Source organism: Protopterus annectens, chromosome 7.part0, assembly GCF_019279795.1.
Source record: "Protopterus annectens isolate FY-2018-M chromosome 7.part0, PAN1.0, whole genome shotgun sequence".
Lineage (NCBI taxonomy): Eukaryota > Metazoa > Chordata > Ceratodontiformes > Protopteridae > Protopterus > Protopterus annectens.
In genome coordinates, this window is record NC_056739.1 from 164,857,534 (window position 1) to 164,879,284 (window position 21,751).

General features: G+C 40.3%; 1 protein-coding gene across 1 annotated transcript in view; it reads right to left on the minus strand.

The window, feature by feature from the left end:
* STK38 (serine/threonine kinase 38) overlaps positions 1–21,751 on the minus strand; it is a 1,097,533-nt gene that overhangs the window by 937,980 nt on the left and 137,802 nt on the right. Inside the window, exon 3 of the mRNA XM_044076623.1 lies at positions 2,239–2,290. Within this exon, the coding sequence (XP_043932558.1) occupies positions 2,239–2,290 (52 nt within the window). The remainder of the gene's footprint in view (positions 1–2,238; positions 2,291–21,751) is intronic.

The following is a 21,751-nucleotide window of genomic DNA, read 5'->3' on the forward strand; positions in this document are numbered from 1 at the left end:
AGAAACGAAATAAGCTTGTCCATTGGAAACTAAGAAATACTTTCAAATTCTGGTGCGATTATAAACTGCAAGATACAACACAGCTCCAGTATGTTCTGAACCTACTGATCATGAATAGTTTTCTTCAAACCCCCTACAAATAGGCCCAGATGGCCTCCTACTTGCAGAAGTGGGAATGGAGGGATGTTCTGGTTGGAAGGTGGGGAGGATTAGGGGTGGTATTTCCTGGGTGGAGAAAGTGCAGACTGAATGAGGCATAGTTGCTCCTTTGATGAGTCACAGCCTTGAGCTCCTCCACCCCCTACTCAGTTATGGTTTTCTTGCCATTCTTTCCCTTTTGTTTGGATTCTTTTCTTTCTAATTTTTGACTTATCGCTTGGGGAAAGAGGGGCAAAGAACCTGAAGGAAAAATCCTGCTGAATTTTGGAGGTTGGGAATGAAAAAAAATGTTGGATTGCACAGTCCTTCCCTTTTCTTCCAGTCGCTTGAATACTTTCTCAGCAGAAAGTCCTAAAAGGAGTTACTTATCTAAATGTGTATTAAGGCACTCAGATTTCACTTGATCTAACAGGAGCTGTGTCCTCAGCTAAGCATGTCTCTAAATCACTGATGCTAGCTGCTGCCCTGTATAATGCATCCAGTGCAACTCCCACACTTTCCAGAGTGCCTGGCTAAGGGAAGCCAGGCTTCATTACACAAACGTATATTGTTTCCAGTCCTTACCACTGATCCCTCTCCTGGATAAGCCAGTGGTTAAATCAGAGGACATTTCTGGAACTTAAGCATACATGTCTGGCAGTTCTAAGCCCTCAAGATCAGGGTAGTACATGTGCAAGCTTTAGTTCCAAAGCAGTCAAATCTCACTCTCCCAGTCAATGAGAAAGGGACATGGCCCCATTACTGGAATCCAAAGACAACTGGTGGACCAGTCATTGACTTCTTATAAAGAAAGCTATAAGAATCTAGGACTGTATAAGGAACTGTTTAGGTCTCCATGGAACAGTGAGAAGGTAATCTGGCCCCACTGTTGCATTAATGAATGCTTAGTCCAGGGCGGCCATAACTGAAGGATCAGTAATTTGTTTTAGCTATTGCCTGCTTATGAATATGATGCGATTGTCTGGGAATGCAGATTCATCTCGGCCCATCTGGGAATGCGGATGCATCTCGGGCCGTCTGGGAACGCGGATGCATCTCGGGCCGTCTGGGAACGCGGATGCATCTCGGCCCGTCTGGGAACGCGGATGCATCTCGGCCCGTCTGGGAACGCGGATGCATCTCAACCACACCTTAAGAGTACTCTTACATCTCACTGGAATTCTTACTTTATCTTTTGAATGATGTCTCTAAATGTTAGATCCTCTGGTGGTGAAGCAGAGGATATGGGCTCCTCCACTTCAGATTCATAAAATAATGTGGGGGGGCACCTGACTCACACGCCACCTCATCCACCTCTGAATCTGTAGTATCTGGATCCTCCTGTAAGGCAGGATCAATACAATTCTTAGGGAAAAAAAAAACCCTGACAACTTGGACTTCCAGGGCTGCAGTTTACCAAGCCTTAAGGCAATGAAACCCAATCCTGGATGAGGCCTGAGAGGTAGATCTGGCTTAGACTAGGAAAACGAATGGACATTAGTTTCACCTTCATCACCCACAACTCTCAGTTCATTAGTGGGAGTCATCTTCAAGGCTTCCCTATGTGGGCAAATTCTGACTAATTCCAGATCAGGAAGTATGAATAGTTATTAAGACTCCTGCAGATAGGTATCCCAAAGTTAGAAGTACAGCAGTAAATATTACAAAGAACATTTTAGTTTACATGAAAACATAAATAGACAACTGCAAGCTCATTCTAATGTTGTCTGCACAGAAAAACCATGAATCTCACAGTGTGACGGCTGGGCCTGTGCTTTGATAACCAATTACTGAAGCAGAAATTCTTGAGCAAAAATGCTATGCATCATGCACAACTCATTTTAGGTTAACAGTCCTTAAAAACCTACAGACAAAGAAGCGATCCATTGCCAGCTGTGATTACTAAGAGTGGTCTGTGCCAGTTTCTCTAAATCAACACCAAGTACTAAGAATTCATCAAAGATTAAGGAACTACAGCATTTTAAGTGGTATGTTTTTTAAAACGAACAAAAAAAAAGCATTAATTATTTTAATAGCATACTAACGTAATAAAGTTTCAAAAAACATGCATTTTAAATGACAAAACATTTCACAGTTTACCTCTTCATCTCTGAGGCCTTCTTCCTCCATTACTTTCTCTAATCGTTTCTGTCTGGAATAAAAATCAACAGGTTATTACTTATTTTAAATACACTATATATATATTACAGATGGAAGCAAATGGTAAAATACCACATAATGCATCACTACATATCTAGAACTCTTGTCACCTGAGATGGTATTCTTTACCACCTATTTACTAGGAATTGGCTAGTTAAACAGGCTTTTAAAGTACTTAAAGGCAGATAGAAAACAATGCAAAGTTTCTCAAACACGTATGCCCAAACAATGAGCAACTGCTGAATAGAATGTAAAGGTCACCAAAGATATTCTGCATGCTATCATCTTCTTACGGCCTTTGACATTAAGAATTAGCCAAGGTACTGGACCGGAATATGGATTTATCTTTTTTCTTTCATTACAAGTCAATCTGATCAGATTATATGAATCAGTCAACTATCTTACTCAATTACAGGATTATATGAGTAAACTAGAAACTTTCAATTACAAATTAACTCTAAACTTATTCTAACAATATGGATTTAACTTTACTTTCGCTAAACATTAATGGTTTAAATAATCCTAGGAAAAGATCACACTTATTGAGTTACTTAAAATTAAATAAAGCACAACTGACATTTTTGCAAGAGGATCATTTTAAAATAAATGACAAATTTTGCATGGCTTCCAAAGGACTACTTTATTTTATCTCATTCTTCATACAAAAAAAAAAAAAAAAAAAAAAAAAAACACTGGGAATAATGATACTTTGGAAGAAAAATATTATTAAACCCCAAATCATTTATAATTATGAAGACAAAGAAGGGCTTTTATCTATAGTAATAATGAAATACAACAATAGAATCTGGACTCTTGTAAACTAATACTGGTGGAGACTAATTGCATTCTGGAAAATTCTGAGACTACTAATGAAAGATTTCTTCTTTTTACTCCACAACAAAATTACTTAAAAATTGGGTAGGCAATCTAAATTTAGTCAATGCACATAAATAATTCACCTCATTATTATTTTCTCATCAAGATCATAAATTTAAAACCCAAACTAGAATAGATAAAAATTTTATATCACAAGAATTGCACACGAGAATAATTAACTTCTCTATAACTCCGTGTCCCTTATCAGACCATAACTCACTTATCCTTAAATTACAAGTGGATTACAAGAACTTAACACACACAAGGATTTCAGCATATATTACTTAGCTTAAAGAGTTCAAACCTTGGTTGGAATCCAAACTGCAATTCTTCTTAGACTCTAACTACTCTGATGAAATGAATATCACTGTAGTATGGCAAAATACTGACCTGGTTCAAAAATAAATCTAAAGAATGGGAATCTGAATTACACAACTTACAAGAACAAATTACTAAATTCAATAACAAGGATTCAACAAAGATCTCTAAAAACAATAAGTAAATTGATGCTTTAAATGAAAAATATAATGAAAGTCTAAATCATAAGACTAACCTAGCAACAGAAAAATTAAAACTAAACTCATATGCTACTTCACCTAAACATCTACATAATTTAGCAAGGAAAATGAAAAGGGAATCTAGAGAAAATAATTGTTCATGAAGGAAGGATGAATAAAAAAGTTTCAGATATTAGTAATATTTTAGATGCTTTTAAATTTCATTATACTCAACACTACACAACAAGTAAGGCAATTTTTAACTTCTCCAATGTTGAACAGAATTTCCTTAAAATGACGAAAATAACAGATAAGTTAAGGTCTGACATACAAAAACAGATTTCTTACAAGGAAGTTTTGGAGAAAATTAAAAAGAGCAAATGTAATAAAAATCCGGGAATTGATGGTATAATAAATGAATTGCATAAAATATTTCCCAATTCAGTAACTTCAATTTTTCATAAAAGTACAAACCCAGAATAAAATCCCCCCCTCATGGAGATATTAATCACACCCATAATAAAAGAAAATAAAAATCCCAAACACTGTACTTTCTACAGGCCAATCTCACTTCTTAATAAGGATTATACAATTTTTATGTATACCTCTGTTGACAGAATTAAAAAAAAAATCCTTTACCCACATCATAAATGAAGACCAAACTGGTTTTATACATAATAGATGTACTTACGATAACATCCAAAGAATCCTAACTCGTACAGACCTACTTAGAGATAAATAAGAAGCTCTCACAGTTACATTGGATATTGAAAAAGCCTTTGACACACTGAACTGGGATTGCCTATATAAAGCTTTGTAACTTTTTGAATTCCCTACCTCCTTTATTACAATGATAAAAAATACATAAAATGATAACTTAGCATATGCAAAACTTGGACCATTTACCTCAGAAGCTATTCCAATAACTAAAGGCACAAAACACGGTTGTCCAATGGTCCCTTATTTTATTTGCAATAGCTATGGAATTACTTGCTTCCTCAATCCGTACCAACCCAAAAATAGTAGGCGTAGACATTTATAACCAATTTAACTCCAATGCAGATGATATTCTTCTTACATTATCGGTATCAAAAGACTCCTTTAAAGAACTAGACACCCAAACTGAGAAATTCTACTCAATCTCAGGCTTTCACTTTAACAAATCTAAATTAAACTACATGATTTTGAATAAGACCAAGGACTTAACATCATTTTCTAATCATATAATAGGGGAAAAAGTTCCCACTATAAATTATTTGGGAATTACTCTATCTGAAAATCTGAAAAAATGTTAACTATAAATTATGGAAAGATCAGAAACAATATAAAAACTTTTATAACAAAATGGAACACAATTTATCTGAAATTTGAAGACTGACTACAATTAATAAAAAATATATTACTTCCAAAAATCCTATATATAAGCTCAAGTCATTCCTCTGACTCCTAACAAACAAGTACTAAAAGAAATAAATACAATTTTATTAAAATTTCTCTGGTATCCTAACACAAATAGAATTGCTTGTATCCATCACTTCAGACCTTGCGATAAAGGTGGTATTAACTTTCCAGATATTGACAAATATATCAAAGCCTCAATTTTTAGAAGAATTAATTGGCTTGACCCACATTATTTTTCTAATTGGAAAACTTTTCATACCACTATTTTTGTAAATGAAAATATAACCAAAACTGTTTTACGCAATCAAAACAAGCTATGGCACATCCTATGTGTTAACTTTCAATATAATATAACAAAACCCACCAATCTAAACTATTTCAATTTCATTTATGACTCTCTTAGAAAATTTATAAATTCTAATCCAGAAAAAAATTATGGCTAGAACTACTTCCATTCAACTCCACAAAAAAACATCAACAAGATGCATAAAAATACCTTAATTCATTGGGAAACAAAGAATTTTATATGCTAGCAACATACTATAAACAACCAGAATGTACTAGTTATTCAACATTTATTTAATTCACACAAAATCTCATCTAATGATTGGCTGATATTCCAAAGTGTATTTCATACACTTAAGATCTATGCAGAATTAACAATTCTATGTTTAAAATAAGTCCCAACCTAACAAATTTACTGTTTGAAATTATTTACAACAGTAATTGGTCAAATGTAACCTCAAAACTTTAGAAACTTTTAATCAATTATACAGCCAAAATTCGCCAAATTTTTTTAATCATTTGACAAAAGGACAAACAATCACTTTATCAATGGAAAGTAAAAATCAGACTATTATATTCCATAAAATGAACTTCCAATTTACAATTCTGGAAGATATACATGTGAAAATTTCTGTATAGATCGTTCCTTACTCCTAACAAATTAGCCTTATTTAACTACAGCAAAGACGTTATATGTTGGAGATGTTTGTAAAAATGTTACGCAAACTGGTTTCACATGTTATATGACTGTACAAAACTCTTAAAATATTGGAAAGAAATAAGTACATTTCTTCAAGTTATATTTTCAGATTCATTTATATTAACAAAATCCTTAACTTTATTAAATGTTAATGAAATAACAGAAATGAACAAAGATTTATATCTACTTTGGACTTTATTAGCTGTGGCTAGAAAGTGTATCACTAGAAAATGGAAATCTACATCTGAACCAACTCTTATAGGTTCATAGGTTGGTACTGAGCTATCTGCCCGAAGGCGTATATTAGCCCAGCCACGTTGTGCGGTATTCACTGCCCCTTTAGTAGTTCCCTAGACCCTTGTACTAGCAGCTAGTACCCTTGGCCCCTATCTAGTAGTGCTGTTGGTGTGATCCCCGGTGTGAACTTTGTTACCCATCCACTCATCAAGGTTCCTCTTGAAGAGGAATAGTGAGGGGCTCTGTCTTATGTAGATCGGGACCCTGTTCCATAGTACGGGAAGTCTCTGCAAAGGGAATCTTTCCCTCCAGCATGTTCTATTCATTGTAGTGTTGAGGTTTATATCTGTAGAGCATGTAGCTCGAGTAGATTTGGTTTTGCGAAGATGGAGCATGTTCAACAATTCTGGGTTGGACATGGCTCTGGACGTTAGACAGAGATTGCCTCTGAGAAAGCAGTATGCAACAGAGAACAGTCTTAGTTTTTCAATTGTGCTGCATAGGGCAACTGTTTGAGGCCAGTAATTCTCTTGGTTAGGTACCTCTGTGGTCTCTCCAGCTGCTGGAGATATCGAACCAGGTATATTCCAATTGGTGCATTGTACTCAATAATGGGTCTGATGAGGAAGAGTAGAGGGGCACCATTACATCCTTGGATCTTGATGCGAACCCTTTCATGATCAGATGGGTCACATAGAAGGATTTTCTAACCACTTTGGCAACATGGTTATCAAAGGAAAGCTGGCTATCTACTTGGGTCCCTAGATCCCTTATTTCTTCTTCAGATTTCAGGGGATTACCTCCTATGTTGTAGTTTGCGGGTACTCTGTTTTTTCCAAAAGGGATTACTACGCATTTTTTTGCATTTAGCTTGAGACCATGGCTTTGACACCATGCATCATTCTCATTTAGGCCCTTCTGGAGGATCTCCATGTCGGCCAGAGACTATTATAGCACCCAGTTTGCAGTCGTCCGCAAACGTAGTCAGCCACAGCCCTTCCGTGCTTGCCTGTATTTCTGAGAAGTATATGCCAAACAGGAGGGGCCCCAGGACAGAGCCCTGAGGCACACCACTCGTTACTGGTCTGGATTCGGACATAGATCCCGCTTACTCTTACTTTATGTGATCTGTCTGAGAGCCAGTTTGCGATCCATCTTGTGATGTAAGGGTTTATGCCCAGGCTGGCGAGCGTATCAATAATACCCAATTGGGGAATGGTGTCAAATGCTTTAGCAAGGTCAAGGTAAGCCGTGTGTACCTCCTTTCCCTTATCTATAGCCTGAGTAACTGTCTCAAAGAAATCCACCAGGTTCAGGAGGCATGATCTGCCCTTGACGAAGCCGAACTGTGTGGGGTCCAGCGACTGGAGGTTCCCAATCTCTCCATTTATGAGTTCCATTATGATTCGCTCCATAGCCTTACAGATCAGACTGGTCAGGCTTATTGGTCGGTAGTTCCCAGGGTCAGTTGTGGCCCCACCCTTGTGTAGCGGGACCACCGTTGCCGTGCGCCATTCTCTGGGCACATATCCTGTGGAGAGGCTAAGACTGAACAGGGTATTAAGATGCGGGGTTAATTCCTTTTGGAACTAGTGCAGGACACAGCCTGGGACACCATCTGGTCCCATGGAGGCAGTGTTTTTAGCTTTAGATAGAGCCTTGTTAACCAACGTATCAGTAATAATTGGACTTGCACAATCCCTGGAATGGTAATAGGCCCTGTAGGTGGTGAGGGGGGGGGGGGGGTTTGCACTGAACCTGTCAGCCAAGATGTTGGCCAATGTCATAAGGGTCAGTGTATTTTGTTCCATTTTGTACTAGCTCAGAACAGACCTGAGCGTTGCCATTTAGGTTTTTGACATAGCCATAGAAGGCCTTATGGTTATCCTTGAAATCCTTGGCAACTTTCTTTTCAAAATTAGCTTTAGTTGACTTGATGAGGGCCCTCAATTTCTTATTAATGCTGATCAGGGATGATTTTTCTACTTGAGATTTGGCCTTTTTTTTGTACAAGTCTCCTCCTTTTATTGTAAAGTTTGCCTATGGCCGGGGTCCACCAGACTGGTTTCTTCTTGCTTGAGGAAGGAGTCTTGGTTTTATTTGGGATAGTACGGTCCATGCAATCCTGAAGATGCATATAGAGTGCCTTGGTGTAGGATTCCGCATCCTGGATATCATTATCCTTCTGCAAGGGAATAGTGAAGCTTTCCACTTCGGATGAAAGTAGTTTGAAGTTTGCTTTGGAAAGGTTTTTGACTATGTTCTTTTTGACTGGGGGAGGTGGAGGGGTGAGGATGTCCAGGGTTATCAGTTTGTGGTCGGATCTGACCAAGGAGGGCGTGATAATGGGTGTGGTACAGTGGGCGCCCATATTTGTGATGATTAAATCCAATATGTTGTCCCCTCTAGTGGGGGAACATACTAGTTGTTCAAGGGCATTTGAATTTATAAATTCTATGAATCGCTGAGCATAGGAGTTGGAACATTGGTAGTTCGCCCAGTCTATACCAGGGTAGTTGAAATCACCCAAGATTATGGTGTTGGGTAGGACCTTTATATTTTCCAATGTCTCAAGGAATGCAGAGTGAGCATCTTGGGACATGGTTTTGCCTGCTGATAGTTGTGCATGGATGATCTCTGGGGCATCATGCTGCGCTACTAACCTGGAGATATGGGTATCCTTGATGAATATGGATACACCTCCGCCCTTTGTACTGCAATCCGGTAACTGAGGCCGGAAGGTATGATATGAATTGTAACCTGGCAGTGCTGGGGTGCTCTCTTGAGCCAGGTTTCCGTCACTGCACAAACAATGATTTTCTCCATGCTGAGGAGAGCCTAGAGTGTGTGCATTTTGAGGTTGAGACTTCTGGTGTTGAGTAGCATTTACCCTTAGTTTTTGGTTACCTGTGCTGGTTACGGTGGTTGGTTTGTCCTTTGAGCCTTGCCTAAAAAAGGCAATATGGGGACGGCAAGAGCCTTGGCCAGTATTCGAAAACCTAGGTGTGACAGGTGCAACCCAACTCTGGCAAAACAGCGAGGCTTGTCTATCATGTCATCCCAGGCAGACAGACACTGGATCCCCTTAAAATGACACCAAAAGCTTAGCCAATTGCTGAAATTGATCATTTTGTCTTTGTATTGTGGTATCATTCTAGGTGAAGGTAGTACGCTACTCAAGGTCAGGGTCATACCACCTTGGGCTACATGACCAGAGAGCTCCTCAATGTCTCTTTTCATGTAGTCCAGGGAGGTACATCTTAGATCATTCACACCAACATGTACAATGACAGCGTCATACTTGTACTTGTTCTGGAGTGACCTAAGTGCTTGTGTTATGTGGCGGATCCGAGCACCAGACAGGCAGCTGACAGTAACCTTCTCCTTGGTTCAGCCTGTTGAGTGGAACATCCGTGTGCCTTACTATAGAGTCTCCTATTACTAGCGTGTTAGGTATGGTGTTTTGCCTTAAGGGCTGTTGTCAGGCACACTGCCGAGGTGAATTATGCGTTTTCTGGCTTGTGTTTGGGGGTGCAGGTTGCTTGCTTGTCTGCTTTGGAAGGCACAGTTTCTTTTTCAGATTGGTACCTAGTGCCTCTGAATATGCTTTTGTGCATTTATGCGTATGTTTTGCCGGTGCTTGTTTTGTAGATTCATGTGTGAGAGGTGGTGTGATGCAAGTGTGTCCATTATCCTCTTGACTGTCTGTTACAGTCATGGGTTGAGAGCGCTTAGCCTCCAGTCTGGCTGTGTATTTGCATCTCTCACAAGTGTTTTTGTCTAGAGGTAAGAGGAGAGGGTTGTCTGTATACATGAGGCAGTTGTGACATTGCCTCAGGATGCCCAATTCCACCAGATGAACTGGAGAGTACACCTGAAGCTGACCTCTGGACATGCTTTGAAGAGAAAATTGAACTTAAGTCCTGTGGACGATCGAGGGTCTTATGCTATATTATAATAGTGCTGTCTAGAAAATTTGGAGAATAACAGTGCTGTCTAGGAGATTAGGACAAGTGCTGATTTCTGTTTTGCAAGTGCTGCAATAAGAGCAGCTGATCTGAAGCACTTGAGTTGAGGCTTGCCTAGTTCTAAGGGAAAATTTACAGTGTACACTTTGTGGGGCCGGGAATAGTATACCCCAACTAACCGGTGCTGCCCGACGCTGCTCTGTGCTCAAGACCGCGCAAAAAGAGTTGCAGGGTTTTTCCTCTAGATAAGTGAGGAAAGGGAGTACAAGAGCTGTTTTTCTCTAAGCAAGTGAGAAAAGTAAGTACAAAAACTGTTTTCCTCTAGGTAATGAGGAAGATAGAGTGCTATAGTAATTAGTAGCTTATTTAGTGCTTACAAGTTCTGAACAAGTGCTGAGCATGAACAAGCAAATTTAAGTGCTAAAACTAAGAATCTGTATCTGCACTAGATGAGTTACAGGACAGAAACAAGTGCAAATACAGGCTTTCAAATCAGAAAGTTGAGAGAGATGGAAGAGATTGCCCAAATGGCCAATAACTACAAATTCTGGGCCAGAACCACTACTTATGTGGTAGACAGGTTACCTAGTGCTTACCACTCCCACTGATAAGCTAGAAGGCTTCCCTACAACACAGAAAGGCTTGGGGGACTCAGAAGCTTACATACAGTCCTGGATACAGCAAATCTGTATCTGGAACACTAGTTACAGAAAAGGTAGGAAAGAGGCTTACAGTTTTTTTTTTTTTTTTTTTTTTTACAGAAAAGTAGCAAAAACAGTAGTAAAAAAACAATTCACATGCAGTGCAAGCTAGCACACTTGAGTATGCAGCAATATTAGACCAAATACAGTTTAAAAAATGCAATTAAATTAAAAAGGACTAAAAGCAAGTGCAGAAAGAGTTTATTAGGTAGAATGTTGTAAAGATATGGGATGGGGGAGTGTCCCAGATCAAATCTGCAGTGGGGCAGGCAACTACAAAAGCCACCAAATTTAAACTACAAACCAAAATTAAGGAGGGTGGGTGGGACAAAACAGTTTCAACAGAGATCTAAGCAAAAACTTAACAGTACAAACTTTAAAACCAAAAAAATATTCTCAGCTCTGTATATTTGCTTTGAATTCTTGTGCCTATTGAAAGATACAGCTTTAATGGAAATCAAGTCTAAGGAACTGAGAATTGCACCAAAAGTATGGATTAACAATCCCTGGAAGAAGATGTTATCGTTGAATAAGACTTTAGAAATGAACTCAGTTGACTCTTGTGACAAAGAAAACATTGTTCCATCTGTTTTTAATCTTTTACACAGATTGATTTTGTTACTATTATGTAATCTTATTCAGGCCATTTGTAAATTTATGTTATCATCTTGGCTATATGTAACTGACTACTGTGATAGTGTTAAAATCAATAATTTTTAAGAATTAGCCAAGGTATCTGGAAAAATACCTGGTGCTTGCAAAATGTGTACTGGGGTCTTCCACCTTTACAGCACAGTAATAAAGTTAAGATTCACCACATCCTAAATGCTTCACCCAAAAGGCATTAACACCCCTATCCAATGGTAATACATCTAAATACCAAAGTAGTATATCTGTATTTAGCTGGTAGCCTTCAGCCAAGCACTATATATTTATGTCTAAGCATTTTTTGAAACAATTGTGCTGGTGAGGGTAGCTAAGGTAGCAAACCAAGCAGTGCAGACCATATTCATAGTCCAAACAATAGTCTTCAGCTTATCCTGCAGGATCTCAAAGTACTCGCAAGGAAGCTGAAAGATAACCGCACCAAAACTGCCCTGAGGCCTCTTCTCACTGATTGTGCGTGATACACCTCCAGCGGGAGGCATTCGGCAGCATCCTCACAAGGTGTTCACACCACCATAACGGTTTACTCTGAGAGAATAAGAGTGTACATTTTCACAATTTCAATATCTCAGATCACTACGCTCAAACACCTAGCCACAAATGAGAATGGAGAGACTGACTAGTAAACAGAATTTTGTCTTTATGACTCAGCCCTCACTTCACTACCACAGTCCAATACAACTACAGAGCGGCCACTCGATAGTCAATCTCTTGAATCACTCTCACTTGTCAGTAAAGCTCCGAACACAAACTCCTCCATCACCTACCAAGATCAATTTATTATTTTCCTGGAGATCAGACTGTAAACAGGGTAAAAGAACCTCAAGGTATTGCCAATAAAATAAAGGCAAATAAAAAGGGAGAAGGTTTAAAAGGTAGGAAGAGTCACAAACAACTTTTAAACAAAAGTTTCCCTAAATGTGTGATTGACTAGGCTGTGAGTCTTATTAGCACTAATCAACACACTAAATGTGCTCCTTGTTTTTGTCATGTGATTATTTTTCATGGTCTGTTTAAATGGTTTAAACTTAATGCGGATATTTTTTATCTGATGAAGTCATATGACAATGGAATTAGCAAGATTACCAAACATTTTCATGTTTTTTTTTTCAAGTTTATTCATAAGTGTTTACTATAAGCTTTTTACTTTTCCAAGAGAAAACTACAACCTCCTGACTTCAATTTACACAGTCAAATGTATTTTTAAACTTTCCAAAACACATGTTGACATACCCACCAAGCTCTACTGACACTTGCAATATCTCTGCAAGAAGAAAATGTTGATGCACAGTGCTAGGGTCAGGACATTAATTGCACTGGACTCCTGAACCAGTGGCTCAACTACTAGATGAAGTCTACTTTCCAGAATTCGCTTTCCCAGGAAGGCTAAGGAACATTATTCCTATGCATGTAACACACACAGGCGCGCGCACACACCTTTTTCTGAAACAAGACCACTGCTCCAGATTGCCAACCCTGAAATGCAGCCCCAGACCGCCGCATAACATTAAAAAGGTGCATTAACCATCATATCTTAACATCCAACACCTTCAGCAATTCTGCATGATTCCATCATTTCATCCACACCTGTAACTCTTGTCAGAAAGCAAGTGTTTAAACATTGCTGTGATCTTCTCTACTAATATACGAAGTCACACCAAAAACAGTTTATTCGATAAGGGTCTACACCCTTCATCAGTATGATTTTACAACAGTAATAACACATTTAAATAGGAGTCAATTAAAAGTACAGTTTTGTACCTACCATAAATGTAGATGTCCGATAGGTATGCATCTGCAATCATAACAAATGGGTTTGTCCTGCCTCAGGCAGCCCTTCGGTCGGCCGGATTCCAAAGTCTGGGTCTGGCCTCGGCTGATGTCGCACTTCAGCCGACGTCATAGCTGCTGGGGTATAAAGGCATCAGCCGACGCCATTTTCCTCAGTGTTTCTTGCCCCAGATGCCAGGTGCCCTCTAGGAAGGCTAAATTTGGATAAATGCAGATAATTCCAAACAGTAGAAAGCAAAAAATATATATACATATATACATACAAACAAATACACCATAATAGATTCCCCCAGCTAGCTAAAAGAGGGGTAAGTACCCTAGGAATACCTCAGATGGGAAGGAGGGTGGGTAATCCTGACTGCAGATGCATACCTATCGGACATCTACATTTATGGTAGGTACAAAACTGTACTATGTCCTTCAAGGATGCATCTGCAGTCATAACAAATGGGTAGAATACCATAGCCAATCTGGGGGAGGAGGCACTAAGATAATGATGGTGTAGTTAAGATCCCTTGTAGAACAGCAGTTGCAAAACCTGCTCGGGATCTGGAGTATAAAGGAAGATTATAATGCTTGGCAAATGTATGCACGGAGCTCCAAGTAGCAGCTTCTAAAATGTCTTTGGTAGCCACTCCTCGTAGGAAAGCTGTAGTGGTGGCTGTAGCTCTTGTGGAGTGAGGCCTGATATTTTCAGGAGTTGTCTTTCCATGAAATGAGTAGCAGAATCGAATGCAATTTCCTATCCATTTTGAGATTGTCTGTTTTGAAATTGCTTTTCCTTGCACTCCTGTTGCATATGCTACCAGAAGCTGGTCAGTTTTTCTGCTGGCCTTTGTTCTGTCCAGATAGTAGCGCAGTTGTCTGTGTACATTCAAGGTGTGTAGTAGTTTTTCCCCCCTGTTCTGTGGGTTGGGGAAGAATGTAGGTAAATGTATGGCTTGGTTCAAGGATACCCTGGATACCACCTTTGGCATAAAAGTAGGATTGGTTCTCAGAGACACTCTATCCTGATGGAAGATAAGGAAAGGCTGCACTGCCATTAATGCCTGTAACTCAGATACCCTTCTTGCTGAAGTGATTGCTAGCAGGAAGGCAGTTTTCCAAGGTAAGGACTGTAAGTCTGCTGTTGCTGCTGGTTCAAAAGGGGGAAGTGTTAATTTTTCTAGCACAAAATTGAGATCCCATGCAGGCAAAGGTGGTTTCCTTGGAGGCTTTACATTTTGATCCCTCTCAAAAATTGTCTGAGGAGAGGATGAGAGAAGACAGGAGGATCCATGTTGTACTCTGCTGAGATTGCTGATGCATGTATCTTAATGGAAGAATAGGACAGGCCATTGTGGTACAATTCTGCTAAGTATTCTAGGATGTGTGCTAGGTTTGCTAGTGTGACATTTTCTCCCTTTTCTGCACTCCAAATGAGGAATCTTTTCCATTTGGCTGAATATGTTTTCCTTGTGGTGGGTCTGCGAGCCTCCAGGATAATGTCCTTAACCCTCTGAGATAAATCAAGTTGGTTTTGTTTCATGCAATTTTCCAAGCAGTGAGCTGCAGTGTTTTTAAGTTTGGATGCAGGGTCTTGTAGTTGTTCTGCGTTAGAAGTAAAGGACATAGAGGTAGATGCCATGAATGCGTCCGAGACATGCTTCTCAGTAGCGGGTACCAATGTTGCCTTGGCCAGTCTGGAGCTATCAGAATTACCTTTGGCTGATCCTCTCTGATCTTCAGTAGAACTTTGTACATCAAGGGAAGAGGTGGGAAGGCATATACTGTGAGGTCCTTCCAGCTGAAAGAAAGGGAGTCCACCCTCCAGGCAAGTGGGTGGTATACTCTTGAGCAGAATTTCTTCAGTTGGTGGTTGTGTGGGGAAGCAAACAGGTCTATCTCTGGCATTCCCCATTTCTTTGTTATGGTTTTGAAAATATCTGGATGCAGCATCCATTCGTGAGCATCCGTGGTAGTCCTGCTTAAGCTGTCTGCTAGTGAATTCTCTTTTCCTGGTACAAATTTGGCCTGCAGCTGGATGTTGAGATTCAGGGCCAAGTTTCACAGGTCCACTGCCATCCGGCATAGAGGGTATGAATGTGTGCCTCCCTGTTTGTTGATGTACCACATGACTGTGGTATTGTCCGTCCTTATCAGCAGGTGTCCTTGCTGGATGAATGGTCTGAATGCCTCGATTGCATGCTTCACTGCCAGCATCTCCTTTAGGTTTATGTGTAGATTCAGCTGGTCTTGTGACCATAGGCCTTGGATACACTTGTCTTCCATGTGTGCCCCCCAGCCTAGGTCTGAGGCATCCGTGGTGATGGTCTGTCCTGGATGTGGTTTGTGGAAAGGCAATCCCCTGTTTATGTTTATCTGACAGGCCTGAGCCCACCACAGGAATTCTTTTTTCAGACATGGAATGATTGGTATCTGGGCTTCTAGACTGTGTCTGTGCTGAGACCATACATTCCTTAGGTACCATTGTAACTTTCTCATATGCAGCCTGGCATGTGGGATCAATATTATGCAGGATGCCATGTAACCCAGGGCCTGCAGGACTTTCCTTGCAGTAAGCTGAGTTTGTCTTGTTAATGCCATGAAATAGACTGGTAGTTGCTTTTGTTTTTCCTCTGTGAGAAAAGCCATCTGAGTCATTGCGTCCAGTTCTGCACCCAAAAATGTTATCCTTTGAGATGGCACTAGTCTTGACTTTTGTATGTTGACTGTGTATCCCAAGGCTTGCAGCAGTTGTATGACATTGGCCAAATCCTTTATTAATTTTGTCTTGTTGTCCGCTTGTATTAGGCAGTCGTCCAGGTATGGGTAGATTTGAATTCCCTGAAGCCTGCAATGAGCAATTACTGATGCCAGGCATTTCGTGAATACTCTGGGCGCAGTAGATAAGCCAAAGGGCAATGCTGAGAATTGATAATGCTCTGATCCTGCAAGAAATCTGAGGTGTCTTCTGCAATCTGGTCGTATAGGGACGTGCAGGTATGCCTCCTTGAGATCCAGAGTCACCAGCCAAGACTCCTTGCCCAACATGGGAAGAAGTTGCTGTAGGGTCAGCATTTTGAATTTTGGAACAATGAGGTATGTGTTCAGTGCGGACAAATCGAGAATAGGCCTCCATTGATTTTCTTTTCTTGGTACAAGGAATAGTCTGGAGTAAAATCCTTGGCCTTGTTCCATAGATGGTACCTTTTCTATTGCTCTCATCCTTAGTAAACTGATGATTTGTTTTAGAGCCTCTGATTTCTGGCTTGGTGGAAGGTTTGACATTCCTCTCTTTTTTGGTAGAGTGTGGAAGTGAAACCTGTAGCCCTTGTCTATTGTTTGTAAAGTCCATTTGTCTCCTGTAATTCAATGCCAATTTCTTGAGAATAAAGCTAGCTTTCCGCCCAAGGGTGCTTCCAGTTGTTCCCTGGTAGGCGGAATCAGAGCCAAGTCATTGTGTCTGTCCTGTAGAAGTGGTTGCAGTCGCAGCTGTGGCGGCACTTCTTTGGTTGGCGTGTTGCCACTGACGACCCCTGTAGGCACCCCTAGATTGACCTCTGCCTCTTGGGCGTTTATTTCTGCCTCTCTCTGCTCTGGAGTTGTCTGGAAAGGACCAATTCTTTGAAGGCCAATTTCTGCTAAACCTCGGAGGTTGGACCTGCAAAAAATCCTTGACTGTTTGGACAGATTTTGCTTTTTCTTCCACTTTCTTTAGAACCTCCTGTGCAGGGGAGCCCAACAAACTTTGTTTCTCCATAGGAGCATCCAGGAGTTTAGACTCAACATGGTCTGGTAAGGATTGTTCTTTTAACCAGGCATGCCTTTGAATCACTGCTCCAGTCATAGCTGATCTAAATGAAGCCTCCAGTGCATCATAGCCACATTTTAAGAAATGATTACTGACCTGCTGAGAATTGTGTACCAAATCCTGAAGGGACTTACGGTCTAAAGGTTCAGGAGAGGCCAGCTTTTTATTCAGCTGATCTAACAAAAATTCCTGGTACTGTATCATATGAAATTGACAGTTTAAAGCCCTGGCAGAAAGAGTAGCAGATGTATAAACCTTTTTACCCCATCTCTCTAAAGCTCTAGATTCTCTTTCAGATGGTAGTGGGTTTTTGGCAGAAGCAGCTGCAACACCTTTAGGGCCCTGAGAAATGGTTTCTGGGTCTGCAGCATGAGCCTTACACAAGTGGTAGTGAAAATCCGGGACCCTGTAGTATCTGTCAGGCTTTGCAGGGGCCGGGGGAAGAGAATCAGGGGCAGTACTGGCATCACTGTATGCATCATCAACAACCGATAGTACAGGTGGAATGGCTAGAGGCCTATGCTGTGGTAAGTGTAAAAAAGTCCTTAGCCTTTTCCTAGAATCAGAAAAATCCTGACCCTGCCATTGGAAGTGTTCCCCCAAAAGAAAATTCTTCTGGAGGCGAGGCAGAAGGAATGGAGTCTTCTGCATCAGAATCCTCATAAGGTGAGTACGGGCCTTCTTGATGGTCCGAAACATCTGAACCATCCGAGGAGTAGTCAGAGGACAGAGGTTCAGGGGGTTCAGTCCTAGGCCTCTTTTCAGGAGGGGGTTGTGAGGCCCTGTCTGGGTGAGGATGGGTTCCCCTGATCAGAGAAATAAGGTCCTCAGCAAGGCTGAGAATCTGGGAACTTGAGGTAGGCCTGTGAGAGGGAGCTTTTAAAGGTACGGCCTTGGAAAGTTTGGCTGCTTTAGCCCTGGAAAAACCCTTGATAGACATAGAAGCAGGGGGTCTAGCAGCCCCACGTGCAGGAGTAGAGGTGTCCAAGGGAATAGTGTCAGACAACTCGTGTGCCTGCTACTTCAGCAGGAATTTCTGTAGCCGACTCAGCCATGGCCTGTGTGGCCTCGGTTATCGGAGGCATATTTTTGGCCAAAGGGAGAACCGAGGTCTCTGTTTCAACCGAAACCGAGACACTCGCGGTAGGCCTAACCGTGGTTTCAGCCGAAACCGCGGGCCGCGAGTGTCGGTCCTTTTCTTTGCGTTTTTTAGCTAAATGTGTAGTCGGAGTCTCCGACAGCATTTTATATGCAAAAGTGGAGCCAAAAAACTCTTCTGCACACTCCGACCGACGTCCAAGAGTCCGTCGGTTGAAGGAAGCACAGGCTAAACAAGCTGATACGTCGTGGTCTGGGCCTAAGCAAGGAAGGCAGTAAGAGTGGAAATCCTTATGAGGTATTTGTTTCCCCCAAGTTAAACAATTATTTACTTTGTCTGACATCGGCTGAGGCAAGAAAGAGTCCCCAACGGGGTACTTAGCTTTTTAGAAGTCTTCGGTACGTTGAAATCTCTGGATCTGACCGACCGGCACTTGCGAACAGCTTCTGCTTCGGGCACCGCGCGGCAAGAAAGACAGAGGAAAATGGCGTCGGCTGATGCCTTTATACCCCAGCAGCTATGACGTCGGGTGAAGTGCGACATCAGCCGAGGCCAGACCCAGACTTTGGAATCCGGCCGACCGAAGGGCTGCCTGAGGCAGGACAACCCATTTGTTATGACTGCAGATGCATCCTTGAAGGACATCACATGCTTCAACCCAACCCACTCAATCAACAAACTAAAATTATTTAAAAGAGCAACACTATAAAACATAGAAATTGTACATGCTATAAGCTTGATATCACTTAAATATAACTTAAAAACTATACATGTAGAATTATACAATGCTTCAATAAATTTAATTTAAACTAATTATATACCTATACCTATAAATACATATCTATACTAACACAATTTTAGTTTGTTGATTGAGTGGGTTGGGCTGAAGCATGTGTTTAATTGACTCTCCTATTTAAATGTGTTATTACTGTTGTAAAATCATACTGATGAAGGGTGTAGACCCGAAAGCTTCATCGAATAAACTGTTTTTGGTGTGACTTCGTATATGGTTTGAAAATTGGTACTACCACCACTGTTTTTCAAGATCTTCTCTACTAAAACAGATTAAATTCCATTAACTGCTTCTGCACTGCCTACTCAGAGTGCACACGGATCAGATTTAGATTACATGATGAAAATACAATCTTACAAAAAAGAATCCAGTTTAGACATTCCAAACAGGAGGGCTATTTAAGGAAAGCCTTTGGGGGGAGGAGGTAACTGTCTCAATGCATTTGGATACTTCTGATATTTTTATCACGTTTCACTATTTGAAATATTTGATTTATTTATTTTTTTTAAATCACCATTACCATGCAACTTTTTTTTGTCTTCTTCTTATAGTCAAGAAGCATTCATTTCTCTTCTCTTCCTTACTTGCAGTCAGCGTCCTAAGTGTCTATATTAGTTGAAGGAATCAAATGCAGGGAAATTTCAATAAAACATTTGAAACAGCATTTGTTAGGGATCGAGGCTGTGCTTTGATGCTTAATAAATCAGGCAGGTGTCAGGAGCAGGCTAGCTGTAGTGAAGGATCACTTTGGTTTTGAAATGTTTACCAGATAACTGTGTAACTAAGATAATACAGATGATTTTTTTTTAAAGGTAGCCCCATACAATGTAGGGAAGACTCGTTTTCTTTTTGGCTTTAGAATCTGATGTACTGCTAAGACAGAAGAGATGGGTAAAAAATGTTTTAATGACATCAATTTAACATCAGCTTTTCCTTATGTTTTAACCCCAAGTCTTCTACAGTAGACCAAACTTATACTTAATTGAAACTTAAGTTTCCCAAGACAATATCACTGAACTGAATAAACCAAAGCTCCGCATTTAACAGGGAATGGAGGCACTTGGCCAACATTCAACATAGAAACATATCGCAGTATGTCAAACCCACCCAGACTGTGCCCCCCTAACTAAATATACCAACTCTGGGATCGCACTACAGTGAGGAAAAGATAAAATTTCCCCATGTTGGCAAAGTGGCTCCATTCCCTGTTAAAAAAAAAAAAAAAAAAAAAGCAGTAATGTGAAGTTTCGGTTTATTCAAACTAAGATGATGTAATCTCGGTAAAAGTTTCGGTTTATTCAAACTAAGATGATGTAATCTCGGTAAAGTAATTTTTGATTAAGTGTAATTTCGGTCTACTGAAGTAGACCCATTTTTACCATATTTTTATTTCAGTTTAAGTATGCAACTCCTTTCTTTAGGGCACTGATTATTTTTATTTTTATTTCTTTTGGGTTTTATGTGGTTCTTTTATTAACCGATTCTCACAAGGACTGGGATGTTTAGGAAATTATTTTTTTATGTCTATTTACTATTTTATTGTTGTAAATGTGGTGACAAGGGACTGTCAGGCTACACAAAACTTAAAAGATGCATTGTACACTTCTTTTTGTTTTACGAAGTGATGCATCCCCCCCAGAGTCTTATTTTACACTAACATCTGCAAAGCAATATAACTTCACACATGGGTTTGGGGGACAAGAAAGCCAAGGGCCATAATATGCAGTTACCATGTATTTCAAAATGTCAGATGGGTCAGACACAGGAAGCAGTCATTACTATTTAAATGTGAAATTCTGTTAGCAGTCACTAGTTTGTATATGTGCAAGAACCAGTTTTGCCTGTCTGGAAAAAAAAAAACTCATATGATGCAATCTCACTTGCTGTCTGTGGCAAAGGAAATTATATAACCTGATGAACCCTGGATTTATGTACAGGAGTGATGAGCTGAAATGCATACATATTTGATTCTGAAACCAGGGAAAGCACAGATGAGTAAGAAGAGCAGACATCCTACTGGTCACTGTTGCAGTGTTCCAAAAATGATGCGCTGTCCTGCCCAAGATAACCTACCAGCCAGGTGGTACATCAAAGCCAAAAACTTCCTGATACACCATACGTCCAGAATATGGCCCATGGGTGTAGGAATACATAAGCAACCGTAGTAGCATAAGATCCTTAAGATTATCTAGAGCCAGGAGACCTGCAGTACTACAACCAAAAAGAGGGAAAGGGAACAGTTTCCTCCTCGGTCCACAATGGTGTAGAGAATCACCAGAGAGAGCATAAGAGTGAAACTGGGTTGGACAGAGGGATGCAATGAGTAGGTCATCTACTGTTATGGTAAGCTCTTATACAAATGTACTATGTCCTTCCTTAGCTCACTGTTGCAGTATTCCAATACTGATGCACAATTCCCAAAGCTAGAGATCGTTAAAGAGTAGATGGGGCTAATGTCAGGGGAGCTGTCCATCAGTCCTAAAAGGACAGACCTTGCAAGGGAGGATCTAGATCTGGAAAAGGCATCCACTCTGCAGCGTCTAGTAAAGATGTGAACTGACAACTAGGTGGTCATCTCCAAAGTAGATCTGGAGTCAATGACTTTGAAGAAGGCTCCTGATGAGGAGACTGTTTTGATGGAATAAG